Source organism: Sycon ciliatum, chromosome 1 (assembly GCF_964019385.1).
Source record: "Sycon ciliatum chromosome 1, ocSycCili1.1, whole genome shotgun sequence".
Lineage (NCBI taxonomy): Eukaryota > Metazoa > Porifera > Calcarea > Leucosolenida > Sycettidae > Sycon > Sycon ciliatum.
In genome coordinates, this window is record NC_088643.1 from 37,384,428 (window position 1) to 37,397,257 (window position 12,830).

Sequence of the window (12,830 nt, forward strand, 5' to 3'; positions counted from 1 at the left end):
TGGGAGTACTACCGTTAGAAACTCCAAGCGGTGGACAGAAGCCTCCGCATCGTTGTGAAGAAGAAAACAGTTTGGTACAGACACATGACTATACAGCGCCGTTAGTACACACCGTGCAGTGCTGGATTCTGACATTTGTAAGACTCTACGCCACCAGGATACACGGAGAGAGAGAGAGAGAGAGAGAGAGAGAGAGAGAGAGAGAGAGAGAGAGAGAGAGAGAGAGAGAGAGAGAGAGAGAGAGAGAGAGAGAGAGAGAGAGAGAGAGAGAGAGAGAGAGAGAGAGAGAGAGAGAGAGAGAGAGAGAGAGAGAGAGAGAGAGAGAGAGAGAGAGAGAGAGAGAGAGAGAGAGAGAGAGAGAGAGAGAGAGAGAGAGAGAGAGAGAGAGAGAGAGAGAGAGAGAGAGAGAGAGAGAGAGAGAGAGAGAGAGAGAGAGAGAGAGAGAGAGAGAGAGAGAGAGAGAGAGAGAGAGAGAGAGAGAGAGAGAGAGAGAGAGAGAGAGAGAGAGAGAGAGAGAGAGAGAGAGAGAGAGAGAGAGAGAGAGAGAGAGAGAGAGAGAGAGAGAGAGAGAGAGAGAGAGAGAGAGAGAGAGAGAGAGAGAGAGAGAGAGAGAGAGCGAGAGAGAGAGAGAGAGAGATAGTGTTCATTGAAAAACTGCTGCCTACATGTTGCATTCACAGTACATTTCCCATATTATGCAGGACTGCAAATGTTCAATACATAAAAATGTTCTGCACAACGAACTGTCAGTATCTGTGTATCAGGACCGGTAACTGCACTACGCAGCAATCAGATTCATAGCTCGATCGTACAAAGTCATTGGGTATAATAAGACAATGGTGTACATATTCATACTAGATACATCTGGCATTAACTTTAGGCATGGTATCTGCGCTATCAGTACCAGTATCTGTAAATTCAAAGATGCGAACATCGCACATCACACTTCAAACAACGCCACGATCACCAATATCATTTACAGCGATGAAGAACATCCAACACAGTACTAGGCATCCATAAGCAACGGATGTGGACTCTTTAGAGAATGCTCTATGAGTATAATTGACACAGAGCTGTCAATGTTGCCAAGTCTTGAAGAGAAACATGATGAGAAAGAGAGAAGAAGAAAAGAAGAAGTTCAGTACTTCTCAGCGGCTACACTGGAAAGCCGGATGAAGAACAGTAGTACGGTGAGCCAGAGGAAAGCCATAAGGTGTAGATCATACCGCACACATCCAGTAGCCCTGTTTCCTGCCAGCTGTCAGCTTCGTAGTCACACCACAATATCCTCTCAAGACTGACTACAAGTAATTCTGAGCTTCGCTGCCTGCCGGGTAGAGTCAGTCTCTCATATCATGTTCGGTCAGTGTCTCCGTTAACACTACCTCTGTATGGTATTGCAATCTGAGGCCACTCTGGATTGAGCCGGATAACAGGCAGAGAGATAACTTCACGACTCAGTGTTAGTGGCTGCAGATCAATTGCAGGGACATCTTCAAAATTCTTGGTTAAGGGTGTGGACTAAAAGCCTAAAAGGGTGCCATGGTCCATGGGAGAGCTATCAAACGACCCCTACGGTCACAAGTAGCGTTTAAAATAAAGGGTCACGGGTTGAGTTCCAGTATTGCCTGCAGTATTGCCTACAGTAGTCCTCTCTACTTCTTCTCTAATAGTAGACTACTTGAAACTCGGATGTTGAGCCATAAATAAATGTAGAAAGGAAAAGGACATATGGATACGAGTTAAGAGTAACTCTCCATCACTGTAACTGGATACTATATACAGTCAGAAGGTGCAATAACTAGGCACAAAACTGACAGGAGTACTGAGACATTCGACGTCCTGACACCTAGCTTCAACACATCTCCGTAGCGCTAACCGACAGCCTTCCAACTTGGAAGGTTCAAGGTTATGGAAAGACCAAAGAGGGGAAGGCAAGCGCAACGAAAACGAGCAAAAGCTACAGTCCCGACGGAACAAAGAATGTCGATTGTTACTGGATGATGACGAGACCAGTACGATATTTGACAAAGCGGTCTAACTACAATTCGAAGCAGCAAAGCAGCACACCACCCAACTTGGGTGGGTCATAAATATCAAAGATAAGTAAAGAAAGGGGAAGCTTTGCGAAAACGAATTGTGATGGAGAGTTACTCTTAACTCGTATCCATATGTCCTTTTCCTTTCTACAATGGTAGACTACTTTGACGTTAAACGAAAAAGCACCAAGGAACTGCAAGTTACGCTATAATGTCCACTAACACCACCAGTTACTAAACAATCAGATCATGCCATAACATTGCACGAGCAATGAGTGTCGTGCAATGCTATCGCATGAGCTGATTGTTCAGTAACTGGTGGTGTTAGTGGACATTATAGCGTAACTTGTAGTCCCTTGGTGCTTTTTCTTTTCAATAACTTTGACTTTTGCTTTGTACATTGCACATGTAGTTTGTAGTTTGTGTCTTGTACGCATCGAAATGGCCATACACCGTAAGGATAACTTTACATGCAACATCCGAATTTATTGAATTTTTCCACTTTTCCCTGATCTTGAGACAATTGGCAACCTTCTCCTGGACCAGCAGACAAATTCCACGATATTGTTTGGCTTTGGACTCTGAAAATTGTGCAAACTACAGATGGCTGTGTTTGTGGACACACGCATTCATCCCAGGCTTCAACGTGAACAGGAAAACAAAACGAAAGGAAGCCTAAAGGTATGTGTAAAAGAAAACATAATTGCATTACACGTTGCCTGATGACCGTAGTAATACGTGAAACTCAGAGTTGTAACAAAGCTTCCAATCTCTCTCTCTCTCTCTCTCTCTCTCTCTCTCTCTCTCTCTCTCTCTCTCTCTCTCTCTCTCTCTCTCTCTCTCTCTCTTGTGTAATTGCATTACATGTATTATCAAGAATACATGGGAACATGATTTACTCTTGGTACCATACACAACAAGCAGGTTCATGCATGAACATCTGACCATTAGCTATCGGTCTGTGCGGTATGTACCACTGATGTCAGCCTCTTTTACTGGCACAATACCGTAATTTTCTCTAATATAAGCATGGTCCTTTATTTTTCAATATACCTCCGCCCCGTGCTATTAATGGAGACGTTCCTTTATTGGAGACTGTTCCATTATTATTTCAACCTCATTTCAGAGGCATGTTGCCATGCCAAATTAATGTTAGACACACACATTTCAGGGTTTTTTTCGCCGGTACAGATAATGAATTTACGCAGTGTGCTTATAATGGAGACTGAGCACTTTATTTTTGAATGCCGCCCCAAGGTGTTCTATTATTGGAGACTGTGCTTATATTAGAGATAATACTGTAAACACAATGAATATTTTTTCCCAAGTGTTTCAAAACCACTGATGCACTCCTCCATTGTGTGTAAGGAGCAGGGAGTAGTGCCACAGTCAGCATTGTACTACTCCTTGATAAGGCCTGCCAGCGCTGCACTGGGTAGTGCACACAGTAGAAACAGGGAGAAGGAAATGCCCGTACATGTATTTTACGGTTCCCTAGTGAAGACTGTGGAATAATCCTAACCCATACCCATGCTACTGTAAAAGCCTTATTAAAACGAAGTGCTAATTCCACTAATAATAACAAGGAGAGAAACGCCGTTAAAATCGAAACGTTACACAGAAATCGCTACATATACATGTACTGTTGCTAGTGAGCGTTGAGAATGAGTGAGAATCGTTCGTTACCTTTGGTACACGTAAACCGGTCAATTTTAGGAAATCGTTATAATTATTTGCGGCTCGTTAGAATAATGGCTTTTACAATACATGCAATTGCTATGGCCGTAGTGCTGTGCGTGGACATGTGGACATCCACTACAAAACGGTTGTGTGGCTCAGCCACAAGATAACTGCCTCTATTCTTTCTCTCTTCTTCACCACCCATACAGCCAGCCACTGGGCACATATCTCAAAATGCAGCAAGTTGTGAAACAGGTGGTTTTCACATAAACACAGCAATCAAAGTTGTATTTTGCTAGTGTGAAGCCACCCAAAAGTAATTTTTTGCAAGCCTCTTTTACGGGCAAAATGAACACAATATTATTGATTAAAAAATACTTGATGTATTTTTAGTGCATATTATTGTCATCGAGTTAATTAATGTTATTCACCTTGAGCCCCTGAGCCTTGATCGCATTATGATCACTACCTTGACTGATATTATCACACAGATAATGGGATTATAGTTATACGTTCAATCAAATATCCAATTTTAGCGTTGGCAGGCTGTGAGCCTGTGACAGAATTTCACGTGCATGTAGGTACTTCAAATATGCGGAGCGTAGGCTTTCACGTATGCCGAGCAGACGTGACGGCAAGTAATTCTGACCCGCTGGGTGTTTGTGCAATGCGCAATACCTTTGGAAGACTTTGAACTGTCCCGTCTTGTTTTTGGGTGAATCCCCGGCCAACATGATTATTACTTTCACGCCAGGGTGTTCTATTATTTGTAGGGCTCAAACGGTCACGGTTTTACCCCAGACGGTTAACTGCTAAGCTAACGGTCGGTTAACCGGTTATAACCTATAAGTAAAAGAGAAAAGGACATATGGATACGAGTTAAGAGTAACTCTCCATCACTGTAGCATGATACTATATACAGTCAGAAAGTGCAATAACTAAGCACAAAACTGACAGAGTACTGAGACATTCGACGTCCTGACACCTAACTTCAACACATCTCCGTAGCGCTAACCGACAGCCTTCCAACTTGGAAGGTTCAAGGTTATGGAAAGACCAAAGAGGGGAAGGTCTCGTCATCGTCCAGTAACAATCGACATTCCTTGTTCCGTTGGGACTGTAGCTTTTGCTCGTTTTCGTTGCGCTTGCCTTCCCCTCTTTGGTCTTTCCATAACCTTGAACCTTCCAAGTTGGAAGGCTGTCGGTTAGCGCTACGGAGATGTGTTGAAGTTAGGTGTCAGGACGTCGAATGTCTCAGTACTCTGTCAGTTTTGTGCTTAGTTATTGCACTTTCTGACTGTATATAGTATCATGTTACAGTGATGGAGAGTTACTCTTAACTCGTATCCATATGTCCTTTTCTCTTTTACATTTATTTATGGCTCAACATCCGAGTTTCAAATAACCTATAAGCCACGGCAATCCTGCGGACTCTTTTTTAACCGTATATTTGACTATACTCATTCAAAAAATGTACCCTATTCAGTACAACACACACATTTACATTCTCTTGCACGCTCATTCATACATACTCTCACACCAAGAGACCAGATATGACCAAGTTGACAGCCCAGAAATTGCGTACGCGTGCGACAGCCCGCGAAAGTGCACACTTTGCAACAACCTGATACTTGGAAAATTGACTGAAAAGTTACTGCGTAACCGTTATCTTTATCGGTTAACCGTTAATTCTTCGTAACCGGTCTGCAACCAGTTAATCGGACTAATCGTTTGAGCCCTAATTATTTGCCCCTGTTTGCGAGGCAACAACATGTTGATCTATCACCTGGTTGCGCTGACGGGGCCGGGGTTGTGGGGGGCTTAGCAACATGCCAACAGTCACCGGGTGTGATCTCAGTGTTGACAGACATTGAGCATTTTTCACCTTGCATGGACACTGACCTATCACAACTCAGAGTCACCGCCATTAGATCTATCACCTCGAGTCTCGGAACAAAACTGTGAAACCTGTTCTCCTTCAGCCTCAGTTCCCTGTTACCGGTACGTTTACATGACATTCCCTATCGAGAGGATAACCAGTCGATGTGACATGGGTCGCTGACATAGCGATAGCCGCTTGTGTTATTCCTTTGGCAGTTTCCTCGAAAGTTGTTTCGACGTGAATGGACAGTTTATTCGACCCTTGAAAGCCGAAATATTTTCACTTGATACCAACTAACGATACTTGAGTGCAGACTTGGCTCTGGCTCACGCCTGCCGTTCAGGCCACAGGCAAGCGAGAAGCCCAACGAACCTTCGAGTTTGACTCGACAAACCTGCAAGACAGCACCACTTCCTGCTCAACACAGTGTGTCGGGAAATTCCCTCCTCATCACTGTAGTCTATTGGTCAAGGTGAGTACTATACTATTGAAACAGTTACTCAAAGAAAATGAATACTTTACGCACAACGAAAATTCGTGGTTCCGTTACGAAAAGGTTAGCGAATATTTGTAAAACCAAAAAGTTGCGCACAACTTGCGTCTTTGTCCGTCTTTGTCCGGCTCTGTCCGTCTCTGTACGTCTTTGTCCGGATCTGTCTATCTCTGCCTGTATTTTTGGTGGACATGCCCGGGCATAGTGCGACAAAGGAAGGACCACTTGCTGCGTAGGCCGTGTACAAAGGCTGAATAAACTGCCGGTGGCTGTGAGCGAGCAAATTCACTAAGCTGCTGAACCTGAGCAACCCACTCATTCACCTTTGTGGTGATGTACTGCTTAAAGGGGAAGTTAAGGCAAAAATTAAAATTTCACCAGTTGTAGTCTTCGGGGTGTTGAGTCGAATGGTCGTGGTCCGAGGAAGCTGAGACGCTCCCTTCCTACTTGAATCCCAATCGAACTCGCGCACTTCCACCGAAACTGGGTGACTGCGCCCTACTAGATGGGGATTTGTATGCAAAATGTCACTAAAAGCGCCATTTCGTTCTTATAAAAGCATGGATGACCGCGATTGGCCCATATGTTGTAGTCTTTTGGACGCTGAGTCGATTGGTTTTGGTCCGAAAAGGCTGCGATGCAGCGTTCCTCCTTTATTCCCAATCGAACATGGTTGAACAAGCGGTCACGTGCTCCTGCGTACACCAGTCACCTGGTCATCGTGCCTGCACTGCAGGGTACAACTTACTAGCCTGTTTGACCTTTTTTGGGTGCAGTCCTGTCACTCGAGTTGAACTCGAGTTGAACCTTGGTGTGAAAGTTGTCACCTGCTGGCGTGGTGACCAGGTGATTTCGGCACCCAGGACCACGTGACCGCTTCTTCAACCATGTTCGATTGGGAATAAAGGAGGAACGCTGCATCGCAGCATTTTCGGACCAAAACCAGTCGACTCAGCGTCCAAAAGACTACAACATATGGGCCAATCGCGGTCATCCGTGCTTTAACAAGAACGAAATGGCGCTTTTAGTGACATTTTGCATACAAATCCCCATCTAGTAGGGCGCAGTCACCCAGTTTCGGTGGAAGTGCGCGAGTTCGATTGGGATTCAAGTAGGAAGGGAGCGTCTCAGCTTCCTCGGACCAAGACCATTCGACTCAGTACCCTGAAGACTACAACTGGTGAAATTTTAATTTTTGCCTTAACTTCCCCTTTAACGAATGCAGCGGAACCTATGGCTGCACAAAGATACCGACATCCGTCGGCACGGACGGCTACACCAGTGCCTGTGAACAACCAGTTACCTGACTGCTTCCGCGTGGAACTCGACTTCACCAGCAGCACATATTTGCTGGGATTGGGGAACCATACATCGGACCCTTCGCAACCAGATTGTCCCACGATACCGCGGCCGACCTCAAGGACTGAGTTGTCCCCTACACGATCATCAAGGTGCAGCACGCCGGTAGCGCTAGCATAGCGTGTCCCTCTGTCAGGATGTCCAGCGCCGATCAGGTCTTGCCTTTGGTTATGAAGAGTAGTACAGAAGAGGATGGCTCCCACCGCCCGTGAACAGCCCACCGCCCGCCAACAGCTAGGCATGGGCGGGTAATGCTAGTTATTTGCTGCGATAATGCTAAAGGCAATGCTCATAATAATGAGGATATAATGCCACTTATAATGCTCACACTACTCCATAATGCCGGTTTGAAAGAGTCGATTTAAGAAGGCCGTCTTGGATCAAGGCCAAAGCGTAGAAGAAAAAAACTTTTAAAAACAGCGGTGAGCATGTTGTCTGAAACAATCCACTGAGAGGGTTGATTTGCAACGCCAAGTCTCTGGACGAAGCCGGACGGGTTCAGATGCACGATTTTCAGACCACAAAATATCCGGATAGGCGAGGGAACCGGATAACCGAACACCGGTTATGTTGGATGCACCACGTATGCTGTAAATCTGTAACCAGCTATGTTCTTCCGGATGGCGAGGGATCCGGATAAAAGAGGAGCGGCTAAGCGAGGTCTGACTGCGCACGTGGGATACATATTCACTTTGTTGCACTTATGGAGCCTCAAACTTCGGAAAATGGTGCCTTTTGGTACTTGCAAGTGGCCATTAGTACAACAAAAATGTCACTTCTCTGCGGTTGACGTCACAGTATAAGAATTAGCAGAGAAGTAGTGTTCTCTGTCCACCCGGGAACGGGTATACGAGGGAGCACGGTGTGGGATAAAAGGAGGTGACGAGTGCAGGGTCGGCCTCTTTTGTCTTTGTGCGGAGAGTTGAGTGAGAGTTTGTGAATTATTTAATTTGAAAGTTTTATTTTGTGAAAAGAATGTCGAGAAGTGTGTCGCCGAGTGGTAGTGGTAGTGAGAGTGAAGGGTATGTTGAGGAGAGTAGGAGGATGAGAGAGATGGCTGCGAGATTGGAGACGTTGGAGAGGAAGTTGGAGAAGTCTAGTCGTAAGAGGAAAAGAGAGGATAGGAGTGACAGTGAGAGTGAGAGTGAGTCAGAGAGGAGCAGGAGAAGTGGCAGGAGTAGAAGTAGCAAGAGGAGAAACAGCAAGAAGAGCAAGAGGAGCAAGGAAAGTAAGCAGGTGAAGAGGGAGAGACAGGACGAGAGGATGGCGGCGGCAAGAAAGAGAAGTTGGAAGGCCAAGGCTCACGAGGAGCAGTTCTGCGTGATAAGTAAGGCGTTGGAGCCTCTAGTCAAGGCAAGGCAGAAGGCGGAGCGTCGAGGCGAGAAGGACATCGCCAGAAACATAGAGGAAGGTGAGAGCGTCCTCCAGCGGCGAGTCAAGTTATTGCTGTTTGCGGACGCCGAAGGGTGGTCGGCCGCAAACATTTATGATGGTAAAATGGAGTGCGGGTCCGATACGGACGATGAGCGGAGGATGAGGAGGGCCAGGGCGGAGGCCAAGGAGGGGAAGAGGAGCAGTGGCAAGCCCTTTCCAGGAGGCCGCCCAGCCGGGGTCGGGCTCGGAGCGGCTGCTCGAGCTCAGACCATGCCGGCCGCACCGAAGCCACCCGGATTCGGCGCCCCGTTCAAGGAGCTGGCCTGTTGGCGGTGCGGAGGGAAGGGGCACGTGCAGAGGGACTGCACGCAGCCTGCCCCAGGCCCAGCACCTGCCAGGTCATTCCCGATGCAACAGCAACAGCAGCCACGATGAACAAGATAAGTTTGATGTGCATGTTGATGATGATGATGAGGATGAGGATGATGAAAAGAGTGTTCAAACTTATTCAGATGTTGTGGTTGAAAGCGGATATGGTGCGGAAGGGGAAGGGGAAATCTGGGCAGAGGGTGAAACTGTGATGCATGGGAGATTGAAGCGGTGCATACCGTTTTGGAGGGAGATGGGGGCTTCATCTTGGATTATTAGTATTTTGGAGGTCGGTTATGCGTTGCCGTTTGTAACAGACCCTCCGTCTGGTTTTTTAAGGAATCAGAAAAGCTGTTGGAAGCATGTACAATTTGTTGATGAGGCAGTGAAGGGGCTGGTAGACTGCGGGAGTGCGATGAAAGTAAACGAATCCGAGTTAAATTGTGTTAGCCCGCTGGGAGTGGTGGAAGGTGCTAGGAAGCTGAGACTGATTTTAGACTTGAGGCAAGTGAATGAATGTTTGGCAAAATTCAGGTTTAAATTGGATGATATCAGGATGGTAGTGAAGCTTTTTCAGAAAGACGACTTTGTTGTAACATTCGATTTGAAGAGTGGTTATCACCATGTTGATATGGCAAGGGACCATTGGAAATATTTGGGTTTCTCATGGGGAGGTGAATTTTATTGTTTCAAGTCATTGCCGTTTGGGCTCTCCACTGCTCCGTATCTTTTTAACAAACTGGTCCGTGTGATGGTTCGTTACTGGAGGGCTCAGGGCATTAAGTGCATGATGTTCTTTGACGATGGCTCTGCAGGAGCGGGCACTGTGGAAGAGACAGTGAGGGTAGCAGGTGTGCTCACGGAAACGTTGGAAAGAGCGGGTTGGAAGATCAATGTGGAGAAATCGTGTCTTCTGCCTTCTCAGAAGCCTACCATTCTGGGTTTTGTGTTGGACCTGGTTCACGGGAGAGTAAGTGTGGCGGAGGCAAGAGTTCTGAGGGTTTTGCATAGCAAGAGGAGACCGAATGCCAAAGAGTGTGCTAGGCTGGCTGGGTTCATCATTTCAATGTCTTTCGCCATTGGGCCAGTTGCAAGGTTGAGAACCAGGGCATTGTATGACATGATTCTCAGGAGGAAAAGCTGGTTTCATAGACAGGAGTGGTCTGATGAGGCTTATGCAGAAGTGAGCTTCTGGTGGTATTGTTTCAATGAGTTTCATGGAAGATTGGTTGTGGGTGATCCCAAGATAACAGCAGTTGTAGACACGTGGTCAGATGCGATGTAGCCTGGGGAGGTTTTGCGGTGTCCTGCGGGGAAACGATTGCAAGAGGGAATTGGCCAGAAGAGGTGTTAGAGGCTCAGAAGAGTTCTACGTGGAGGGAATTGAGGGCTACCGAGTTGGTGCTGCAATCGGTGGTCCAAGAATTGGCAGGCAAGGAATGTAGGCACCGGACGGATAATCAGGCGGCAGCTCGTATTCTGCAGGTGGGCAGCAAAGTTCCAGAACTGCAGGAGATTGCATGTCGGATTTTCAGGTTTTGCAGGCAAAATTGCATTCGACTTGTGCCAGAATGGGTTCCAAGGGAGGAGAATGTTCTGGCAGATTTTTTATCCAAGGTAGTGGATACTGATGACTGGAAATTGTCGTCTGAGGTATTCGACGAGATAGACGGTTTGTGGGGCCCGCACACTGTTGACTGCTTTGCCAGTGCAGAGTCGGCACAGTTGCCTCGTTTCTGCTCACGTTGGTGGAATCCAGGATGTTTGGCCGTGGATGCTTTCACGATGTGCTGGGAAGGGGAGAACTTATGGTTGTGCCCCTCCCCCCCATTTACCTTATTGGAGACGTTATTAGCAGAATTTCAGTGATTGTCAGTCATGGGACATTGGTTGTCCCAAAATGGACATCTGCATGGTGGTGGCCATACTTATTCAAAGATACTGAAAGCTCCACGTTGGTGAGGAGTTTTATTTTCCTGCCTAGAATATCAGGTCTGTTTGACAGTGGCTCTTGCCAATGGAATTGGTTTGATGGGAAGGTGCCAAGGTGTGAAGTCATGGCAATCAGGTTCTGTAGTATCATGGGCTGTCGGTGCTGTGTTTTGCTGTGTGTTGGTTGTTGATTGGCTGCAGATTCTAGAGGCTAGTTCTGCAAGACGCACATGGTGCATAGCCTGAGGCAGGCTGGACGGTCGTCTTTGTGCTGTGGTGGCCCCCACTGGCAGTGTTCACGTGTTCAATAGTGGTGTACACGTATGAGTGAGTGTGCGGATGTGTGCGCAACGAGTGAGTGCAGGGTGGACAGAGAATACATGAATATCCCCATACCAAGATGACCATGCATGCTAGAGATCAACATGGAAAGGAGAAAAAATGACTTCTTCTAATCATTAGTTGATTTCTTTTGTAATCTTTATTGCCAAATTATTTTGAGTTACCTTTGAAAATTATCATGTTCAACTGTCTTCGTATTCGTTATACTCGTCCAACCGATGTCACCCTCACCCTGGGAATAATCAGCTCATCTCTCCCGTAGCTCCACCTCTCCTTCCACCATGACCGAACATCAACTATACCTCAATTGTTTAATTACTAGAGCAATAACCATAGCTTGCACAGTCGATGGTCTCCTCCAGCGCGCTTCTTTGCACACCTTTGCGGAAAAGTTGCGAAGTAGTTGTTTGTGAAAATGAAGAAAGTTGTGATTTCTTCCAAAACAACGGAAAGTTGCGAAAAAAAGTGGCGAGCATCTTTGGAAAAGGGCTACTCCGAACCCTCTACCATGCAGACCACCAGCACTGATCAGGTGCATTGTACTCAGCTTACATACTAGAATTGTGGTACAATCATGTAGTTATGCTCCTACCTCCGAAAAGATGCCAAATTATGCTCCAAATTTTCAACCACCAAATTATGCCAATAATTATGCCGGCACAATCCGCCGGTGCCTAAACTGGACCTAGCCAGCTTCATGCATGACACCATTGTTGACCGGCAATTATGCTTGTAATGCCAATTTTGCATGCGAAATGGTGTTATAATGCCAGCATTATGCCACCTGGAAAAAGGGACTATAATGCCAGCACATTGGTAACGAGCAATTTTCTTCCGGACGGCGAGGGATCCGGATAAAAGAGGACCGGGTAAGCGAGGTCTAACTGTATATGTATTGATTTCTGTATAACGATTTCTATTTTAATGACAGATTTCTCCTCATTAACTCGTTAGAAGTAGCACTTCGTTATATATAATGATGGCTTTTACAGTACCACGCACCGAAGATGGCGGTTCCTCAATTTAAAAAAAATTATAATAATTATGAAGAATGATATGCACCCGGATAAGCACATTTTGAGCAAAAAAATTAGGGCTGAAACAATTATACCGATAACTCGCATATCGATCGTTAAGAGTGCAATCGATAATCGTTAGTGTTCAAAACGAGTGCTAACGATTTTTTATGCATGCACATCAGTGACAGCATTCTAGCCCTTGCACTCCATCCGATAGTGAATACGAGTGCAATCATGTACTTTCAAGAGCAATACAATTGATGTATGGCTTTGAAAGAGATTGGGAGAGAAGACTTTGGCTTTTTGGTGCATTTCTGGGAGAGGTCGGAGATAAGAGCAGT

General features: G+C 46.1%; 1 protein-coding gene across 1 annotated transcript; it reads left to right on the forward strand.

Moving 5' to 3' along the window:
- Nucleotides 1-8,428: 8,428 nt before the first annotated feature.
- On the forward strand, nt 8,429-9,262 carry LOC135804420 (uncharacterized). Its single transcript, XM_065318292.1, has one exon. The coding sequence runs from the start codon at nt 8,429-8,431 to the stop codon at nt 9,260-9,262; it is 834 nt and encodes a 277-aa protein (XP_065174364.1).
- The last annotated feature ends 3,568 nt before the right edge of the window (nt 9,263-12,830 follow it).

Excerpts from the sequence above, each read along its gene's own strand:
- LOC135804420 (XM_065318292.1), top strand. The coding sequence starts at position 8,429 with ATGTCGAGAAGTGTGTCGCCGAGTGGTAGTGGTAGTGAGAGTGAAGGG.